Raw genomic sequence first — 22,653 nt, forward strand, 5'->3', positions numbered from 1 at the left:
AAGTACATAAGCAATGTGTATAAGTGGGTCCACCCGATGCGTTTCAACTAATAAGTCGTCATCTGGGGTGCGGACCCTACAAACACCACCGCTTTTAAAGATCTAATGACCCCAAAAGGAAAGTACGTGACTCCGGAAGTGAGTAGTGTAACGTCACTTCTGGTCGTTAGACCGAAAGCGACGGCGGTAAAATTACCATACATTAAAGTCCGGAACATAAATATTCTACATCATTGAGATATAAATTAATTAATATTATCCAGCGCAACATCAAAGTGCATCTCTGGTACCATTTAAAAAAAGCCCCTAACACGCTGGACAAAAAGGCTCCAGGCCTCATTCACAGGCGAGACCAAGCCTCGCTCCGGAACGAGGCCAATGACATCATTCCAGCATGAACGTCACAACGCTACCATCTGATGGTTATAACCAACCCTCGCTGTATGTATGGTCAAATCCCGTAACGTCATGGCGCAGCCGGCTAAAGGTTAAACCAAACCTCGCTGTGAGCATCTCACCTGTAGTATAAGTGATGAACCAAGCCTCACCCTGAGACCGCTTAGTATAAAATAGAAAAAGAAAGGTAAACATTCCGTTTAGGGGTGATACCAAAATGGGCCACAGGGAACCCTGGATATAATGATAAAGTGTGTTATAATAGCCATTCCTATTTAGGGTCATCAGTTACAGGAAATAAATAATTTGATACAAAAAGAGGAGAGGGGCAATAAATAAAATTACCTTGAAAAGAAGCCCTCCAATTAAAAGTGGTATTAATATTTTAATAAAAAATATATGTAATTGAACATATGCCAAAAATACCATATTAAAAATAAAAATTAAATTAAAATAAAATTGGAATTAAAATTGAAATTGAAAAATCGTTCCTTTAGGATTGGTTAATAAAAGAGTTAATATCCCACTCTACATTCATTCCTTGTGGGTGATGGGTCTGTAATTCATATATCCAGAAAGTTTCCAATCTGGATACTCCTCTTGTATTAGCTCCACCCCTCCATGGGGCAATGAATCTATCTATAATCAAAAATTAAGTCCCGGACGGATTTCGATCATGGTGTTGCCTATAATGTTGGGGTACTGTATGTTTAATACTTCCAGACTTAATTAAATCAGTCACCCTAGTTGTAAATGACCTTATGGTTCGACCGACATATTTCATGCCACATGGACACGTCAGTAAATAAACAACGTTGATTGTTGAACAAGTACAGAATTGTTTAATTTGGTAAATTCGATTGGTCACAGTTGATCTAAATTCCTTATTTGCCCTTCTGCTACACGTGTTATATTGGCAGACAAGACACCTTTTACACGGATGAAAACCAGTCAAGTTGTGAAAAAATGTCGGTCTAATTGGGGGATTGACAATAGTTGGTACTATTTACTTTTAAGCGAAGGTACCCCTCAATAGATGACTTTAGGTCATTCAGGTAAAAGTGTAGCAAGGACTTTATCATTCTTCAGAATGCCCCAATGTTGTTCAAAAATGTTCTTAATTTGTTTATGTTGTGTTGAGAATGCTGTAAGAAATGACCACTTAATGTTATCATCTCTTTCTCGCTGAGGTTTATCTAACAACAATAGGGAACGATCTGCATTGAGGACATCTGTTAACTTGTTGTCAACTACTACATGATTGTATCCTTTTTCAAGAAACCTCTCTCTTAAGATGTTAGCTTGGATTTTGAAAATCTCAATGTCGGTACAATTCCTGCGTAAACGCAGGAACTGACTTTTTGGAACCGACCTCAGCCACTACTTATGATGACAACTGTCTATGGGTATATACCCATTCCTGTCGGTGGGTTTGAAATAGGTACTAAATTTAAATTGTTGGTCAGACCTTTCAATGACAAGATCCAAGAAATGTATCCTAGACTAACTAGATTCATATGTCAGGGCTATACCTCTGTCATTCGCATTAAGCACCGAGAAGAAGTCCTCCAGAGCTTCAGAGGTACCAGTCCATAGGAAGAGGATGTCGTCTATATACCTGGCAAAGAAACAATGTACGACGGTTAGCCAGAACCCTTGAGCACAGATCAAGGCACATAGGTATAAAGCCCTCTACACACGGGCCAAATATCGGCCGAAATAATCCGGTACAGTAGAAACTGGACAATATTTGGCCTGTGTGTACAGGTCCTTGTTCAACAGAAGCTGATCTCATGACTGGCTTATGCCCAAAGGGCATGCTGGAAAACCAGCAGCTGATTGGCATCTGATCCGAGCTTGCAGCCAATGGCTGCGAACGCTTACTGGTGTGTTCTGGCAGGGGCCAGTCCCACAGTCACAATCACAATAGCACACTGGGGAGATCGCTGTACTAACACTGCATACTTGGTACAGCGAGCTATTCAGTTTTTTCAACCCCGCTGCTTATATGAGTAAGCATGATAATGAGATGATTGGCAATAGCTATACTAAGTAGAGGTCTCTGATCTCTGCATGACCAGTCTCAAAGAACTAGTTGGAACCACAACCACAAATATTGACCGCACTTTTACAGCATATTCATAGGTTAGAGCAGAGCAGTGGCGGCCCGTCCATAGGGGGCGCCCGAGCGCCGCCCCCCCTTCTGTGTAGTCACAAAAAAAATAAAAAAATTTTTTTTTTTTAAAACTGCCCCTTTAGGAAAAAAAAAGTCCTTTAACATAGAGCACTGCTTTCGAGCGCCGGACACAGTGCACTATGGGAAGCGCCACGTCAATGCAATCATGAGATTGCAGACGTGGTGCTTCATTTGCGGGCGTTTATCCCACCTTAGTGCGCTTTCCGAAGCGCTGAGTAGCTTCCGCCCGGCGCTATTACTATGGCCGGGCGGTTTGATTGACATCTGAGGTTTGATGTCACTTCCTGTTTTCTCTTTCCCATTGCGCCCGGGACAGAGAAAACAGGAAGTATGAAGAGTGGACCTCTCCATCGCTTCTGGAAGGAGACACCGCGGAGAGGAGAGGGCAACACAGTCAGCATTCAGCAAGGTAAGTGCCACTGCTGTGCTGGGGGGATCTGTATTATCCTTTTTTAAAGCTGCTGGAGGTTTTGTGGTTTTCTTGCTGTGAGATACATATTGGCATGGTTTTCTCTGAGCGCTTGAACCCGCTCCTGCCTGTGTTGTAAAACATCCAGAGCGAACACATAGAGAGAGCTATGCTGGTCTGATCGGCAGCTGCACACTGACTCTCCCTCCCGCACTAACTTTGGGCATAACAGCAAGTAGAAGAGCCGTGTCAGTGAGTACACTTGCTATCACACGGATCCAGCCTGTCCCTGACAAAACTCTAGCCCTGCAACCGCAAAACAGATGCCTCTGATCCTTCCCACGTGCTCCCCCCTCCTCTCCCTGTGCTTGATAATGGAGGTGAAATCCACTCCAGCCAGCTACTATCTCTGATGTTAACCACTGCACGGTGCCTCTCTGATCCTCCCCCCTGCTCTCCCCTCCTCTACTTGGGCTTGATAACAGAGGTCACTGCAATGGCTCCTTTTCAACCTCACAGACTGCACACTTCCTGTCCCTGTTTTCTCTGCATGCCTGGTTGCTGTGAATCTCCCTGAGCTCCCTCAAACACCACAGTAGAAGAGGGGGCACATTTAGGGCCAGTTCACACTGCTGCAATGTCAGACATCACATGTGATTCGCACCGCACTGCTGTGCAAATCTCATGCCATGTCTGTGTGATGCAAATTCAGCCATACAGATAGTATGGCTGAAATCGCATTCGGACCAAACTCACACAGGACCCATTTTTTGATCCGCACCAGAATCGGATCACATGGGTGTGAACACCCATGTGATCCGATTCCTGTCCGAATTCACAGTTCGCACTGCAATATGCAAACTTTACTGGAGGTGTCATTAACATTGTATTGACACCCCCAGCAGTTCGCAAAGGGCAGTGTGAACTGCCTGCGAGTTGTATGCGATGCAGGAACTCATACTGGATTTGCAGGGTTCCTGCATCGCTGCAGTGTGAACCGAGACTAAGAGTACCCGTCTTGCTCAGCAGTAGCCTGGCCTGTCATCACAAATTATGTCATCACCAATTCTGGCCCTGCTACCCGCACTACCTGCACCTGCGATTTCTGCAGGGAAGCAAGCAGCGAGTACTTCTGGCTCCCTTGCCAGCATGGCCAACCACAACTCACAAATGGCTGTCAGTAAAACACTTTGGGGGAAAAAAAAAAGTCTGTGATTCTGAACTGTGCATGTACAGCCTGAAGTCAGCCTTTTAGAGAACTGCATTTGATGGCATAGTGGCTGTGTTTGATAGCACAGTGGCTGCGTTTGATGGCACTGTGGCTGCGTTTGATGGTACAGTGGCTGCATTTGATAGCACAGTGGCTGCGTTTGATAGCACAGTGGCGGCGATGATGGTACAGTGAGGCTGCAATTGATGGGGTTTTTTTTCAGAAATTTTCAGTTTGTTTGCACCCCCCCCAAAAATTTGGAGCACCAGCCGCCACTGGCGTGCTCAACCTTTTGAAGAGTGAGGGCCACTTAAGTTTACTTGCCCCTTTCCTGAAGGTAAGCTGCACTGAGCCAAAGCCTTTTATTACATCCTGCGGGTATGGTGTACCAAACCTCCTGCATTCAGACCTGCGGGATATAATAGAAGTCTATGGCTCTAACAGGCAGAAAAGCCTCTGATGCTGATCAGTGTGAAAGCAGCCTTATAACCCTTTTTTTAGAAGTGCTAATATGCCCATTGCAAGTGCAGTGCATGTGATTTTTATTTCACTGACCTTTTCCTCTTCCAGCTTCTGCTGGCATCTCTTTCCAGGCTTGTGGAAAGAGAAAAATATCCTGGACGGCCACACACCATAGAAGACATGCTGTTATGGAAATGATTAAGAGCTCCAATCGAGCCCAAGGTTATCTGCTGCTGTCTCTAATTTGAAAAGTGTTGATATGCATGCATATAAAAGTAAACACTCTGAGACACGCTCAGCAGCATTACTGTTACACTTCTAATTTATTCAAGGCGGTGTTAATGTTTTATACACACAAATACGTCATTGCTATGTTAGTCTAATAGGTACATCTCATTGGTTAAGAAGATAAAGAAGATGGAGAATTTTCATAACGAGGTTTGGCTGTCTTTGGTCTTATCTTCAGTTCCGCGTTCTTCTGATGTGTGGGATGTAGGGGGTACCCGCCATCTTGAGAAAATATAGGAACAGAGCAAACCTGTATACTTATATAATGAGTAAGGAGAAAAATATGTATGCACATAAGAAAATAGACATTTTCAGATTACTATTATTATCTACATCACATTCCTTCACAATCCCCCCTAAAATGACTATTTTCTCTTTTCTGTCCCTAATACTAAAGGTCCCATTTTGGCCTGGCCCTTCTCCTCAGCAACTCTTTTAGGCTGTATATAGAATTGGGCAGCAACTGTTCACTTCCCTCCTCGATACAGCTGGAGAGGTGCAGTCAGGCGCTATCTATCCCTAAAACCCTAAAGGATTGTGAGATTATGGACAGGGAGTGACTGTAGGGGAGTGAAGGGTTTGTCATCTTCCATCATAAGGAGGTCCTCTTCTTCTTGGTGGAGAAATGTAGGTGTGCTATTGTCTACAGCCTTGTTCATTAACTTTTTACAAAAGGTAGAATACAGCATACAATCAGGGCTAAAAGGACCAGGATTATTAATACCGTTACCCCTATGTGGACGAGCACCTTCTGCCACCCACTCATCCAGCTAAAATATTGATCCCATGGGTCTGTGATACCTGAGTTCTTCTTCAACTCCAGTGACAGATCTTCTAATTTCTTTATAGCTAGAGTAACCTTACCATTTGGGCCAATATTATCAGGAATGTATGTACAACAGGTTCCTGTTTTTTCTATCATTTTACAGACACCCCCCTTCTCGGCTAACACCATGTCTAAGGCCATCCGGTTCTGGAATGTCATGTAGGAAGTGGGGGCTAACTGGTCAGCAATTCCCTGGAGGGCGTCTTTAGTGTAATTTACACATCTCTGTTGGTTATAATATGTGTAGTGTCAGGTCACCTAGAGGCTGGGTGACAGATGCACACCGTTGGGATCAGGAATGCACCGCAAGGTAGTGGTCCCTATGGCTGACTGCTGCGGATTGTACCCTGGGAGGTTCAGGAATCAGGTCTACTGGATCACTGACACAGATCCCACTGGGAGCTAGAGCATAGATTCCCCAGGGCGCGGAGTCTAAGAGCCAGCAGGTGTTCACCAGAGCCTCTAGTGGTGAGGATGGACTGCACTGCAGTCTGGCTCCAGGTCGCGGCCCCCGGGGTCTCACAGCTCACGCTCACACTACAGGAGAAGAGGAAGGAGGCAGCAGACTGGAACAACAAGGAAAGTAAGGTACAAGCCAAGGTCGGTAACCGGAATCAGATGTAGGAAACACAGCAAGTAAACACAGAGGCTAACACACAGTGGTTGATCAGCACTGCTGGCTTGCAGTGCACAGGTTAATATAGGGTTCCCTGATAGGGCCTGGGGTGGGGCCATGCTTAGAGGAGAGGTTACAAAAGCAGTCAGGTGAGGGTCAGCTGGTCTTTAGAGATGAACACATGGAGACAGGTATGCTGATCGACAAACTCTATTGCATAACCATGACATGTAGTTAATCCAATCTACATTCTTGCTGACAGTTGTTATGGGGATCAAAGACTCAAAACCAGCTTTTACCAGATCCCTGGCTTTAAACTCATCAGGGACCCCCCTTGTAACCCCTATGACATGTATGTATACATGAGGATCAAAGCTTCCGGAGAGAGCTGCTCGCTTCCTCCTCTGACTGTGTGCTGGGTCAGTGTATGTATCAGGGGTATCTTTGGTTAGGATATGGGGTCTTTCTATTTTCATCTTTTTTGTCTAATGCACTCTGTGGTCGCCCAGTCTGGCCCTGTGTTCCAACCCACTGGCCCCCACAGAAACCACAACTCTGTCCCCAGTAACTGTCTGTGTGGCATACATATATGTCCTTACCGTCAGGGATATCACTGTACCAATGGCATCACCATGAAGGGTCAAACGGACAAGGTACTATGTCACAGTAATCTAAGGTAAAGGTGGTCACATGTGTACCTGAAGAGTTACACCAAAATGTAATTATGTTATCATTTTTGTGATGGCCACCTCCTGGGCCCCTCCCCCCTAGATCAAACAGAAAAAAGGATATGCAGCACCCGAAAACACGCTCTCCTGCAGTGATAAGCGTGCATTCAGGTGTTCTTCCTGGCCAACTTGACTGAGGTGGCTGTGGTCACCAAAACTTGGAATGGACCATCATAACTTGGCTCAAGGATCTCCAGACAGTAGTTGGTGTGTTCCTGTATCTAATTCAGGATCTGGAATGGAAGAAAACACCTGGACATGCATTCAGGTTAATTCTCGTGATAATGTGGTTACATAATTAGTCAACACATCAGACTGTAACTGTAACTGTTGTGGAAAGTAACAACCAAGTCTGGGAGCTGAACCAAACAAAATTTCATAAGGGGATAGGGCATGTTTCCCCTGGGGGTGTGTCTGACACTGAACAGGGCAATGGGCTAACTGTCTGGCCAACTCATGTTAGTCTCTTGGGCCATCTTTAACATCCTGTTTTTAGTGTCCCATTCATCCTTTCTACCTTCCCGCTACTTTGAGGGTGGTATGGGATGTGTAGTGCCAACTGAACCCCCAGTGCTGCCCAAATCTCTTTTGTAAGGGTTGTTGTTAGGGCTGGTCCCTGATCTCTCAATATCACCTCTGGGACCCCAAATCTACATACTATCTCACTCAGTAGTTTCTTAGCTGTGGTCCTGGCAGTCGTGACCACTTCCACTAGGGCGTTTTCAAATCTGTCACTTCTTGGCACTTGAGAATGATCAATTTGCATCCTCTGGAATGGGGTATAGGGCTTTTGCCAGGTGCTTCTTCTGTGCTTCTTCTGTGCTTCTTCTGTGCATCCTGGGTTACATTTGGTGCAGATAATGCATGATCTGCAGAAGCTGTCGGTCAGTGGAGTAACTCTTGGTGCAACACTTGTTGATAAGAGAGTTCATAAAAGTCTTTGTCAAGTGGGCAGCTCCATGTGCCCATTGCACCACGGCTGGGTACATACTCCTGGGTAGACAAGGCTTCTTGTTGCCCTCGAATAGTCCATTTCTGAGAGTTGTTCCTCTCCGTTTCCAGCTTTCCTTCTTATCCGCACTTGTTGTTTCCTGTAGTTCTTTTAGATAAACTCTGTCCACTGGGAAAGTCTGTAAGGTAAGCACGGGGTGGTCTTCTTCTACCACCCTGCTGTCCACTTCCCGTGGACCACCAGCTGTCTGTTTGGCAGCTGTATTGGCTCGATGATTGCCTTAAGCTTCCTTTGAGTTCATTTTGTCGTGTGCTTTACTCAGAATAGTCACTTGGGTTGTGAGAAGCAAGGCATCAATCAAGTTTTCACAGGTGTTCCTGCAGCCATCAGGAATCCTCTGTTCTAGATAACACCATAATCATGGGCAATGTTGAAAGCATATCTTGAGTCCATATGAATGTTGGCTCTTTTTCCCTCTGCCCATTTACATGCTGTAGTAAGTGCTTACAGCTCTGCCTCCTGTGTAGACATCACCAGTGGTAAGGCTTCAGCTTGTAGAACAGTGTTTTCAGTGGTGACCGCGTGTCCTGTGTAGTCATGGGGTAACAAGTCAAGACTCTACTCCTCCTCCTTTCCCCCCTCGAGAAGTGGAAGAAGGGTGGTAGGGTTCAGTGTTTGACAACTTAATAGAGTAATGCTGTCCAGTAGGAGGGAACACAGGAGTCTCAAGTGTCTGGTAGTGGACAAGTGTTTCGGCTGGATCTTGGTTGAATATGGCAACAACGTCATGGGGAGCAAGCAGAACGAGGCAGTGTCCGAGGACCAAGTTCAAAGTTTTGTCAAGCAAGGCTTGTGTAGCAAATCCAGCTCGCAGACACAATAGGCCTCCTCTTGCTACTGCATCCAGCCGACAGGAATAATATCCTATGGGGCGTAGGCTGATGCCGTGTGATTGGGTGAGTACACCTGCAGCATGTCCCAGACGTTCGGATACAAAGAGCTTGAGCGTTTTGTCGTAGTCTGGGAGCCCTAGCGCCTGAGATGGCGCACTTGAGGGCCTCAAACTTAGATATTTCTTCAGGAGACATCTGGAAGGGGTCTGATTGCAGAGCATCAGTAAGGAAGGCTTCTGGAATCCATGCTCTGCACTAGGAAATTAGTCCAAGGAAAATGACAGGTGTTGAGCACCACTGCATTTTGGGCTTTGTGGTTCTGCAGCCCTGGTTGGCAAGATAGCACAACAGGCTTTCTGAGGTGACTTCAACAGGGGGTAAGTCAGCTGCACAAAAGAGAAGGTCATCAACATGTTGGAAGAGAATCACTTCTGGGTGTTCCTCTTGTCATGTGTCAAGGATGATAGCCATAGCTTTTGCAAACTGGCTTGGAAAGTTCTGTGCCCCTTGTGGCACAACTGTTTAGGTATGTTGCCGTTTCTTTCCGTGGATGAATGCAAAAAGGTACCAGCAGGAGGGGTGAGGGTGGACACTGAAGAAAACGTTTGTAAGGTCCACCTCTGTGAGGTATTTTGCAGTCAAAGGCATCCACAGTAGGTACCTGGTTCTCTTTTTAGGATTCTCTTCTTGGGGTTATTGTGTGGTTTCCGGGGCAATGATGCGCCCTCTTTTAGCTTGACTGAAACTGGTGGCACCTTTAAGTGACCGTTGTCTTCCGGTCCTGTGGACCATAGGCACGCAGGGATTCTGTCAAGTACTTCCTGCAGTATTGAACTTGAAGTTTTTTTTTTTTTTTTTTTTTTTTTTATTAAGTGCCATCAGGAAAGGCTGAGAACACAAAGCAGATGAGTCTTCTAAAGATAGGGGAGTATGTAACTTCACCCCCCCTTCAGGCGTGTCCTGATTGAGGCCTGTAGTCTGGGCAACACATCAGCTCCTAGTAGATTCAAGGGACATGTAGAGGACACCATAAATCTGGCAAGCAAATCAGGAAGTGGACTGGAGCGGGGCACCCCATCCATTCCTACGCAGGAAACATCAATAGTGGAAAGGAAAGAATTATTAGGCAGATTCACCGCCCTCAACACACTTTTGGCTGCACCCCTGTCAATGAGGAAAGTGGTAGGTTTTTCGTCTGGGACATCTTGGGGCTCTGCATTCTTTTCTGAAGTGACCCCGTTTCCCACAGTTGTAACAGGTGATCCTTTCCCCGGTATTGAGCAGTGGTGGTGGACTAGTGTAGGCGGGATCTTCGTCATGGGTTACCATGAGGGGAGTTGGTTTTTTACCTTTTTGATTTTCTATACCTCTGGTCACCAACAATAAATCAGACATTTTCATTGAATGGTATTCAGGGCGGGCCACCATCAGGCCTTTTCTGATATCCTCTCTGAGCCCTGAAACAAAAGCAGTTGATAACATGTGTGTGTGTGCCTTTATGAGTCTAGCATGATACTTCTTCACAGACTCCTCTTTATCTTGGGTAATATCTTGGATTGTGGTCTTCTGATCCGTCAACTTCTCCTTTGCCCAGTCGTGGAGTTGTGCACAGAACTCCATGCCTGAGGTGTAGGAAGTGGCGCTTGCCAGGCAGGCATCATTGAAGGCCATCTGCATGACTGGCCAAAAGACATATCCTGCTTTGATTTGGCATAGGCTGATCAAGTCTCTCCAGGCAGCTGAGTAAGTTTCTTGTATCTGCACTATCCTGTGGTAGAAGGGAATTGGCTGCTTCTCTGGGTCAGGCAGACTTGTCACTAAGGCCGCTGCTTGTGATAGAGTAAAAGCGACATACATCACTGGTGCCCCTTCTGGTAACCGAGGCTGTTGTTGGGGCGGGGGCTGGCAAGAAGCACTGTTCCTTACGGTTGCCAGCATGTGTTTGAGATCCTCTCGGAACTGAGAGTCTGGAGCCGGATTGGGGGTTAAATCAGTGGGTGGCCTTGCTGCCTGCTGTCGGGCTTCCCACTCAGATGCTTCTTCATCATTAACATATCCGGCTTGGGAATGTGATGCTCCCGTATTGGGGAAGACAGGTGTGTGGTATGAACCATCTTGGTTTAAACAGGGAGGGCTGGGTACAGGCTGTTTAAGCTTACTGGGTGTACCAAGATGGCCGCCGGCAGGAAGTGCACTGGACTGGGTAGAAAGTGAAGGCATGGGTGCACTAAGATGGCCGCCGGGCTGAGTTGTCACAGTGGGTTGTGCTTGGGTGGTGAGAAAGGAGTGGTTGTTAGACGGAGGGCAGTGCTGTCCCTCCCCTCCTTTGTTTCAAGTTCCAACATATCATCAGCTCTGTGGTACACATACATAATACAATCGCCATCTTTCTTAACTTCCTTTATCCAATTTTCTTTATCACACAGGATTTTTCTCCCTGTCTCTTCAGCAACATAACTTTCGCCACTTCTTTCAACTTTGTTAACTATTTCAACATCTTCTTTGCAATATCACTTTCTTTTCTCCCGTTCTTATCAGCAAATTCCTTCGGTGGGGGCTCATAAGACTAATGTACGGTTAATCTCAGAACAAGAACAAACACATCAGGGGTAGTGAGGAGCAACGGCCCGCGACCCAACAGATCCCCCGGGCAGCCCTCCTTCTCTGACTTTCACCAGTCCCCACCCCCTCTCATGTATAGCAAACAATAAACCACAAATACAATCACGACAGGACATTACACCTGCCACTCTTCGAACTGCAAAATTTCAGCAGGCTAAAATAACCACAAGGGCAGATCACCCTGCAAAAATAAACCCGTTTATAGACGCTTGCTACAAGGGAAACAATCTCATCTCAGAGGCCGAAAGCTCATCTGGAGATAAGACTACCCATTCACACATGTAGCACTTCAGGCTGCAAAGCCAGCAGCTGAAATACCCCTCAAAGGTTCGTCGAACCTAGAGTAACCCGTCTATAACGTTTGCCACACGGGAAACAATCTCATTCCAGAGGCCGAAAGCTCATCTGGAGATGAGACTACCCATTCACACATGTAGCACCCTTAGACTGCTGAGTTTCGTAGCCCAAAGAATGGCAGACAGTGAACAAAAAATACAGTCAGCAGAAACCCATTGGCAGGTTCGTTAAAACAACCTCAGGCGAGGAATTACCTGCCTCTAAGACAGTCTCAGCATACCGACAGAATCCAGCCGTCAACCGAAAGATAAGAGAGTCGTACAGTGGTAAGAATATAAATCAAACTCACCGGTACTGTTAGGGCTGCGCAAACCCCGTCTCATCAATCAGTTAACACCCGAATGCTTATCGCGGTACGGCTTCGACTGTAGCCTGAGGTCCCGGGTTTCGGCACCATCTGTTATGGAAATGATTAAGAGCTCCAATCGAGCCCAAGGTTATCTGCTGCTGTCTCTAATTTGAAAAGTGTTGATATGCATGCATATAAAAGTAAACACTCTGAGACACGCTCAGCAGCATTACTGTTACACTTCTAATTTATTCAAGGTGGTGTTAATGTTTTATACACACAAATACGTCATTGCTATGTTAGTCTAATAGGTACATCTCATTGGTTAAGAAGATAAAGAAGATGGAGAATTTTCATAACGAGGTTTGGCTGTCTTTGGTCTTATCTTCAGTTCCGCGTTCTTCTGATGTGTGGGATGTAGGGGGTACCCGCCATCTTGAGAAAATATAGGAACAGAGCAAACCTGTATACTTATATAATGAGTAAGGAGAAAAATATGTATGCACATAAGAAAATAGACATTTTCAGATTACTATTATTATCTACATCACATTCCTTCACAATGCGAGCTATGAATAAGCGCCATGATGGGGCGTGAAACATGTTAGCTATCTTTCCTGTTCCTCCCTGTACATGAGGTGACTGCATTTGGATTTTATTTCTTCATATCAATAAAGATGTCTTCTATGGTGTGCGGCCGTCCAGGATATTTTTCTCTTTCCACAAGCTTGTGCAGAGCCAGCACCTGTGAGTTCCATTAGGGCGGGTGTCTTGATACGGATTTGAGAGATTGGAGTGGCAATCTTTTGCTTATCTCTTTCCAGGCTGCTAGAAATATCCCAGGCGAAGTGCATTTGGCATCACTTTGCCTGGAACAGGAGCCTGCTCCCTTCACAGCCACCTTCTTTTTTCGCTGGCTCAATGCACTCTGATGCTCTGGGATGGCTGGTGGGCAAACCGTTGATCGCGATCTGGGCTTGACGAACCGCCACTCCAGAGCAATGGGCATGGTTTGAGGTCACGGATCACAGGTTGGGCACCCCTGGGTTAGAGGTCTAGCCTCCATGTTACTTTAGTAATGCAATGTCTATGAAAGCCAGGAGGTGGTGCTAAATTCAAAGAAAAGGTGCCATATCTTTCGCCAACTGCTGGAAAACCGAATTGAAGTTGAACACTGAAACAGGTCACAATTGTACCAAAATATGAATCAAAGTCACAGATTGTTCCAGCAAGAATGACATAATAAACAAGGAACTCTTAAAGTGAGGTCTCACTGACCCTACCCTGCTTCTAACATGGTCATCCAGTATCAGATACTTAAGTCTTTTGATTTCCTTGGATACGGTAGAATATTGTGTCTTAAATTTAGTTCCACTTCTTGACAATATGAAATCTAAACTGAGGATATGGGCCAATCCCCCTTTGTCTTTATTAGGGTGCATAAACCTGTTTAAAATGAATTTGTTACCTGGTTTTCTCTATGTGCTCTGACATGTGCCAGTGTGGATTCCCAAGAAATATTTTAAAATAATAAATTCTAGTCTTACTGCTTTTATTTGGAGCTCACAACACCCGAGGTTTAGGTTGACAGTTTTGCAAAGGCCATGGTTACATGGTTAATCATTAGGACTAGTAGCTTCTCGTTTACACCGTAGGTGAATAGTGTTCCTATGGATTCTATTTTCAAGATCATTTAGGTGTGACCACAGGGAGTCCAAATTGTGTTGTCCAATAGTATTAGTGTTGTGGGGAGGAGACTAGAGAGCAGGAGGTCTTGGGAGGAGTGGAGAGTTATATTTGGAGACAAGATTGGTGAAGTAGTTTGAGGCAAAGTTGTGGGTGGATTTGTATGTTATTAGTATTTTGAATTTAATTTGTTGGGCAATCAGAAGCTAGAGTAGGATTTGGTAGAGAGAGGGTGGCAGACATTAAGTGGGTTGGTAAGGTAGAGTTGCAATAGTCAAGGCGAGAGAGAAAAAATGAATGAATGAGTAGCTTGGTGATTTTATTAGTTAAACAGGGGCAGATTTTAGAGATGTTACGAAGATAAAGTCTACAAGCTTTTGACAGCACTTGAATTTGGGGCCAAAAGGACAGGATTACACTTAGTAAAACAAAACCAAAAAAAATTCCCAACTCAACTTACCGACCAGGCTGCACCCCAACCGAATTATTCTAACAGTATGCATTAAAAAAGCATAGTATCCATAGTAGAAGCACATGCATTATAATGGATAGACAGAGGGCATGTGAGCCTCGAGGGAGCCCACCCCTTCTTAGAGACACAGGGGCACACTCGACACCCAGCATGTAGCACAATGGTAGCATACCTGTCCAGTACGTCCCCTCACCAGTATTCCAACAGTACAACAAACCTATAACTGGCCTTTACAGCAAGTAGCACATGGAAGGGCGACGCATGTGCTTCTACTATGGAGGCTCTCAAAATTGTAGTTGGGACTGCAGATAATACTGTGGTGCCAGGAAGTAGCTCTGCAAATGTGTGCAAATCCTAGCTATCCGGTGTGACCTATCCTCAGTTGGACACGTGTGCCACATCAGGGCCCTACTCGACTGGTCAGGGCTAAGCTGGAAGTGGCTGTCGGGCACTGAGTTTTCTACGGCTCTTCCCAGACCCCATTCTGGTAAAAAGTTTACTGCAGACCACTTCCAAGTTCAGAGCTGTTGGCATTGCCCTATTGCTTGCCTTATCTGATGACTTCCTTTTTTTAGGGGAATTGGGCTGTGCACTGGAAACTATCTCATCTGTTCGGATCACTGGGTGCCTTTGAATTCCCCACTGCCAGTTCCTACTGTGGAAGGAGTTAAGAATTCCAGGTATGGCATTTTTTACACTGTTATATTATTTCAGCTAGAGTCCAATGTAACTATGTAAAAATGCCATATTTCAAATTCCTCTTTATTGCTAAGGGATTAAATGCTGATATCATCCACTGGGTGGATTTTATGTATGGAGAAAAAAAAAAGAAGAAAAAACTGCGCTAAGGTAATGTGCTAAAACACAATTAAACAAATATGTGAACAATCTAAATGGTATAAGCAGTGATTCTTCTGCACAACAAGAACGGTGTAAATAAAAAGAAAATAATAGAATCGCACTACAATATTAACTCAATAATATAATCAATCAATGATACTGCTCGTGAGACATAAATGTATGTGACATGAAACAGTTACCACAAATGGATATGGTGCCAAAATTGAAAACGAAAATAATTATTAAAATTAAAAACATTTATAGGACATAGAGTGTAGTGTCCAAACATATATAAATAAATCAAACACCAGTGATCAAATAATTACTGAGTATCAGGAAAAGTCCATCAAATTGTGATACATATGAAGTCTTCCATGACGTGAACGATGCTGTGTTAGATCCACCACCAGTGATAAAAATTAAGCCGCTTACCAGAGCCCCATGACCCCCCACTACAGAGGATCCAGGGAAGCTTGTACAGAGATAGTCCTCCGGAGCTAAACAGATAAACTCAGATCCAAGATGCATAGGTGGTCATTGAACATTCAAAGATATCAAATGGAGCTATTGGAGCTCAGATCCCATCGTATCTCCCCAGCTCATACGTGACATATATGGCATGAAAAATAAGAAAGGCTCCAATAGTGAAAAACCTTTGATTTATTAAAAATAAAATAAGGATGTATTGCACTCACATGTAAATGATAAATATAACGCCTATGATGTCTGGTGCTCCGGCCGTGAACACACAGACAAACCCGTCCTACTGGAACATCCACGACAATGCGAGGTGACGCAAGCACGTCGCTACGTCCTACGCGTTTCGTAATAGGTTACGTCGTCCAGGGGATTATATGTATGCTCTGTCCTCTTAATCACCATTATTCATCAAGGAAGCATCTCTGAGCTGCTGCCCCTGCATTGCAAGGAGCCACATGGAACTCCAATCTTTAGCCTTTAGTTCTTATCTGCCCACCTATTGTGACTTTGATCCCCTTCTGGCCATCCTCACCTGCTACAAATGGTTGGGTTTTGTGAGTACCTAAGGCCTTTGATTGTGAAACTAAAAGCACAGATACTTACCTCTATTGCCACAGCACATCGCCCACGTGGTTCCTTTCCTGCACCTTCACCCCAGCTTCTTCCAGGTGACGTGGGATGATGTCACTTTCGTGCATGTGCAGGAGTGCAGTCATCCGGGCACACGGAGTATGCTAGACTGTATGCACAGCTCGGTGTACCTTCTACAGGGCATTGTGAACTGGCAGGTGGATTTTATTGCAGAAGAGACATTGCATGTCTCTTCTGTAATAAAGAGCCTGTCTGATCACAATTTTTAGTTCCACTTTAATTGAACAAGATGAAGTTAGAAGCTGATTGGTTGCCATGCACAGCTGCACCAGCCCCCCCCCCCCCCCATATGTGACGACATACAGAACACTAGCTTGGTTCACACTTGTATGATGCAGATACCACGTGATTCGCACCGCATTCCTGTGCACATTACATGCAATATCTATGCGGTGCAATTTTTGCCTTACATATTTTATGGCTGAAATCGCATCCACACCAAACTGGTGCAGGACCCCCCCTCCGGGTTCACACTGTTGCAGTGCGGGACACAACATGTAGTTCACATAGTAATCATAGCACATTCTTGTGCGAATTACATGCAGTGTCTCTGGGTGCAATTTGAGCCGTGGATTTGTATGGCTCAACTCGCACCAAACTGGTGCAAAAGGCCGGGTTCACACATATGTAATGCGGTGGGAACCAGTGCGATTCCCGCATTGCACGTCACGCACAGGCAGTTCACACTGTCCTCTGGGAACCGCTGCGGGTGTCAATAGAAAGTTAATGAAACACCCCCAAATCGGTTCACGGATCGCAGTGCGAACTGTCAAATGGAACAAGAATCGGATTGGATAGGTGCGATCTGATTCCAGCGCAGACCAAAAAAAATCCTGCACCACTTTGGTGAGAATGGGATTTCACATTGTTTCTATGGTAGAGAATCTTCAGGTAATAATAAAACTACATCCAAGCAGGGAATCAGGAAACACAGCACTCTTCATCAGACATATCATGTATACTTCCTATGAGGCGCTCTCCATATTCCCCTATACACAGCCCGCGCTCACACCACGGCGCAACCTCCCCATCAGCCTATCACAGAGAAGCGGCTTTCACCGAGGCCGCACAGCCCCGCCTCCTCCTCCCATTCACGTTTTTTTGTCGTTCTTGTGGGGGCGGCGTTTGTACGTCACGTTCCGTTCGAAAGAGGCGCATCACTTCCTGTTATTGGAGCACAGACCCGGAAGTTGATGTGTGCAGTATGTTCACGTAGATCAGGTATATGGAGAGAGCCTGTGTGGCCCTGATTACTTGTGTGTGTGGGTGCTAGGGTGACCGTGTGCTTTGTGATACTGAATTGTGGGGAGCCAGGCCTCCTATCAATGCACCAGAGCCAGTACTGTACAGCCCAGCCTGTCCTCCAGGAGACACTGTGATCACTATGGGGACTGCAGGGCCCAGTGCACGATTCCCTTTCTTAATGCATTGTTTACCGGAACAGAAGCAGCCTGTGTTCTCATACGGTGATCTGCAGCAGGCCATAGACAGCAGAGATCTGTGCAGCCATCGCAGGGTAGCAGCCTGACCATTAGGGGCGCCCCCTCTCTAAACTCCACCCCCCCATATGTGATGGATAGATTCATGCGTAGCATAAATCTATCCGCAGCACCCCCCATTCATGTGCCCGGCTCCTTACAGGGCACCGGGTGCATGAATTACAGCGGCAGGGTTTTTTTTTACGCACTCGATTACAGCCAGAGGCTCTAATAGGCTTCAAAATCTAGTGGTTTCGGGCCGCAGAGGATGCGCTCTGATCCCACCCTGGTGTGTTACAACAGCGAATGAATATTTGCTGTTGAAACACTGATCCTCAATCCGGCCAATCAGAAGCGGGTGTGAGACCCGGTTTTCGATTGGCCAAAAAAAGAAGACTCCCAATTAGCCGCCGAGGAGGAGGGAGATAACGAAAGCTGCCGATGCCATGATGTCACGCAGAGCGAAAGGCTGCATTAGAACAGCAAGAGAACAGGAGGCTGCCGGTGATGGGGTAAGTGCTACCAACCGACCGGGGGGGGGGAGGGCGGGGTGGCATACTGTTTGCCGCCCCTCCCCAAAAAAAAATTTTCACTGGTCACCACAGCTCTGCCCATGATTGACCTATTCCAGTGAGTGCGGGTAAACACCAGCTAGTTCTGTTCCCTATAAAGAAGCCTAAAGGGAGAATGTACTAAAACTGGAGCAGCGGTGCACAGTAACCAATTAGCTTCAGCTTGTTCAGTTAAGCAGTGCAGTCCCCATACAGATCAGTTATAAATGATAAGTAGAGATGGGTTCTAGCGTGTTTTAAATCTCACATGCCTGATTCCGCCAGGAAGCCTACACTGCACACGGCTAATCACAGGCAGTGAGACATTTCTTGGTCCGCAGATACACAGATCGGGAAATGTCTCACACAAAACAAATAATGCTGCGCTAGTGTTAATAAATGTATCTAGTGATAATAAATGTATCCATACATTTATTGTCACTAGCGCAGCATTATTTGTTTTGAGTTTGTTTTCCACATTTATATTGGGAGTGTGTTACTTGCTGCTTGCATATATTACACAGATTGTATTCTAGTTGCTCACAAGTTTACCTATTATATTTATAGGAAAATGTCTCACTGCCTGTGATTAGCCATGTGCAGTGTCGGCTTCATGGCGGGATCGGGCTGGTGGGATTTCGAACACGCCTGAGCCCATCTCCAATGACAAGTAGTCCCAGTGTCTTTTGGGTAACTGGCAGGGCTGCACTGTAGAACTGGCTTGGGACTCTGCAATCGCCATTGTAATTCATAGTTTTATAACTCTTCTAGATAGATATGCTGTGTGCACAGGGGAGCAAGCCGTTAACATTTTTCATGTTGTATATCTTTGCTTTTTAGGATTCAGGTTTTCATCTGTATGTAGCAAGCCCTGCCTGCTATGATGCCCTCACGGAATAATGCTGCTGCTCTTCCCAACAGCAAAGTGAAGTACTCTAAAGTCTCTGATACCGATGAGGGATACATTGACCTTCAGGTGAGGACACCTGGCTGCCATAGAATTAAATAATCTCAATCTTAAAGCCCAACGTTGTAAATTACAAATGTGCTGCTCTTACAGTGGCAGACCCCCATCCATTCCTAAAAGGTTAAAGTGGTATTACACTCTACTGGGCAACTGTGCCCCATGTAAAGTAGTTTAAAATTATTTACATGTAGGTGGCTTTGAAAGTAATTCAAACTGCACCATTTAGAGGATATTGCCAATGTTTCTTTTAATTACGTCACATGCGCATTTTGTCCCTAACTGATAACACACTCAGCGTGCCGCCGGTCTTTGCATTTATATGCGGTGCCTCTGTCAGCACTCTCGCGGGATTGCAATGCTGTGGAGTTATGCTGACCATTCATAACTTCATGAAACACCCCATGTGACTAAGGATGTCACAGGTGGTGTGTACACCGATATTCAGCAAAGGGAGCGAGGAGGACCATATATTCTGTTGCAGTTTTTACAGTGCATCCGGAAAGTATTCACAGCGCTTCACTTTTTCCACATTTTGTTATGTTACAGCCTTATTCCAAAATGAATTACATTGATTATTTTCTTCAAAATTCTACAAACAATACCCCATAATGACAACATGAAAGAAGTTTGAAATCTGCAAATTTATTAAAATTAAAAAACAAAAAAACCACATGTACATAAGTATTCACAGCCTTTGCCATGACGCTCAAAATTTAGCTCAGGTGCATCCTGTTTCCACTGATCATCCTTGAGATGTTTCTACAACTGTATTGGAGTCCACCTGTGGTAATCTCAGTTGATTGGACATGATTTATGCCGCGTACACACGGTCTGACTTTTCGACCAGACTGGTCTGACGGACGCCGACGGACCAAATCCGGCGAACAGTCCGATTGTGTGTGGGCTTCACCGGACCTTCAGCGGACTTTTCCAGTCGCAAATCTGAAGGACTTTAGATTTGTAACATGCTTCAAATCTTTACGTTGTAACTCCGCCGGACCCAGAAATCCGCTCGTCTGTATGCTAGTCCGGCGGACAAAAAACGACGCTAGGGCAACTATTGGCTACTGGCTATTAACTTCCTTTTTTTAGTCCGGTGTACGTCATCAAGTACGAATCCGTCGGACTTTGGTGTGATCGTGTGTAGGAAAGTCCGGTCGTTAGAAAGTCCGCTAAAAGTCCGTCGAAAGTCTGTCGGACAGGCTGTCGGACTTTTGTAGCTGAAAAGTCCGACCGTGTGTACGCAGCATTAGAAAGGCACACAACTGTCCGAGACAGGATTGTTTAAAGGCACAGATCTGGGGAAGGGTAGAGAAACATTTATAAAGCATTGAAGGTACTAATGAGCACAGTGGCCTCCATCATCTTTAAATGGAAGAAGCTTAGAACCACCAGGACTCTTCCTAGAGCAGGCTGCTCAGCCAAACTGAGCGATGGCGGGAGAAGGGCCTTAGTCAGAGAGGTGACCAAGAACCCGATGTTAACACTGACAGAGCTTCAGCATTTCTCTGTGGAGAGAGGAGTACATTCTAGAAGAACAACCATCTCTGCAGCACTCCACCAATCAGTAATGTATGGTAGAGTGGCCAGATAGAAGTCACTCCTCAGTAAAAGGAACATGACAGCCCACCTGGAGTTTGCCAAAAGGCACCTAAAGGACTCCCAGACCATGAGAAACAAAATTCTCTGGTCTGATGAAGCAAAGATTGAACTCTTTGGCCTGAATGGCAAGCATCATGTCTGCAGGAAACCAGGCACCACTCATCACCTGGCCAATACCATCCCTACAGTAAAGCATGGTGGTGGCAGTATCATGCTGTGGGGATGTTTTTTAGTGACAGGAACTGAGAGACTAGTCAGGATCGAGGGAAAGATGAATGCAGCAATGTACAGAGATATCTTTGATGAAAACCTGCTCCAGAGCACTCTGGGGCAAAGGTTCATCTTCCAACAGGACAACGACCCTAAGCACACAGCCAAGATAACAAAGGAGTGGCTACGGAACAACACTGTGACCCAGCCAGAGCCCAGACTTGAACTCAATTGAACATCTCTGGAGAGATCTGAAATGGCTGTGCACCAACACTCCCTATCCAACCTGATGTAGCTTGAGAGGTCCTGCAAAGTAGAATGGGAGAAACTGTCCAAAAATAGGTGTGCCAAGCTTGTAGCATCATACTCAAAAAGACTTGAGGCTGTAATTGGTGCCAAAGGTGCGTCAAAAAAGCATTGAGCAAAGGTTGTGAATACTTATGTACAAGGGATTTTTTTTTTTTTTTAATAAATTTGCAAAGATTTTAAACCAACTTCTTTCACGTTGTCATTATGGGGTATTGTTTGTGTAGAATTTTGAGGAAAATAATGAATTTAATCAATTTTGGTATAAGGCTGTAACATAACAAAATGTGGAAAAAGTGAAGCGCTGTGAATACTTTCTAGATGCACTGTATAAACCGTAAGACAGATACTTTAAAGCTACATTGTATTCCTTTACAAATGTAAACTATAGCAGTCTTATGCTTGCTGGGGTTTTTTTTTAAATGAGTTTACTACTGCTTTAAAGGGTTCATTAATCTTTACCAAAACACTGCCTGTGTAAAAATGGGACACCTGCAAAATAAAAGAAACTGTGCAGTTCTGACTGAAGTTGAATAATGCTCTTGCTATAGGAAAAGGCCATTTACGTACCTCCTGAAGCCTAATTGGAATACTCCCGGGACATTGCTAGGACATTACTGTTCACCTCCACTATCCCAAGAGCGAGTTCCCAAACTGTAGCTCAGAACTACTGCATCAGGGGAGCGGAAGAGCATGTGAGTGGGTTTGAATCAGAAAAAGCTCACACCTGTGATGGTGGTGAGCAGTAACGACTAAGGCTGGCCATACATGGTCGAATTTCGAAAGAATTTTCTTTTGAAAATCAGAAAATTTGTGCGTTTTGTGATCCGATGAAGCCACCATTGATATCGAAATTCGGCCAACCAAGCCTTCAATTTCACCTCATGTTGCTACAGAAAAGAATTTTCGTGGCTGGGAATCTTCTTTTCTTTCCGGGAATTTTATTTTCTTGCACATGTGCATTTCTTTTTCAATTACATTTGTCGTACGATTCTCCCATCATTGATTAGAAAATCATTAGTTTTTAAAAAAATTTCCAACATGTCCGATTACTCAAATTTGATTTCCGCTTGAAAATCGGCTGTTGCTGCAGTCCACTAATGGTGCGAAATACGAACGAAAATTCTTAGATAAGATTTTCGAAAGAAAATTCTTTTGAAAGTCG

General features: G+C 45.0%; 1 protein-coding gene across 3 annotated transcripts in view; it reads left to right on the forward strand.

Moving 5' to 3' along the window:
* Window positions 1–2,886: 2,886 nt before the first annotated feature.
* Window positions 2,887–22,653, forward strand: part of TMEM230 (transmembrane protein 230) — a 36,372-nt gene continuing 16,605 nt past the window's right edge. Inside the window, exons 1-3 of one of the 3 annotated variants that reach the window (XM_073622039.1) lie at window positions 2,988–3,002; window positions 14,979–15,083; window positions 19,244–19,379. In XM_073622039.1, the coding sequence (XP_073478140.1) occupies window positions 19,284–19,379 (96 nt within the window). In that variant the 5' untranslated portion in view covers window positions 2,988–3,002; window positions 14,979–15,083; window positions 19,244–19,283. Of the gene's footprint in view, window positions 3,003–14,978; window positions 15,084–17,460; window positions 17,596–19,243; window positions 19,380–22,653 lie in introns of those variants that run through there. The other 2 variants (XM_073622038.1, XM_073622037.1) reach the window with 2 other exon arrangements.

The sequence above is a fragment of the Aquarana catesbeiana genome, linkage group LG03 (assembly GCF_042186555.1).
Source record: "Aquarana catesbeiana isolate 2022-GZ linkage group LG03, ASM4218655v1, whole genome shotgun sequence".
Classification (NCBI taxonomy): Eukaryota; Metazoa; Chordata; class Amphibia; order Anura; family Ranidae; genus Aquarana; species Aquarana catesbeiana.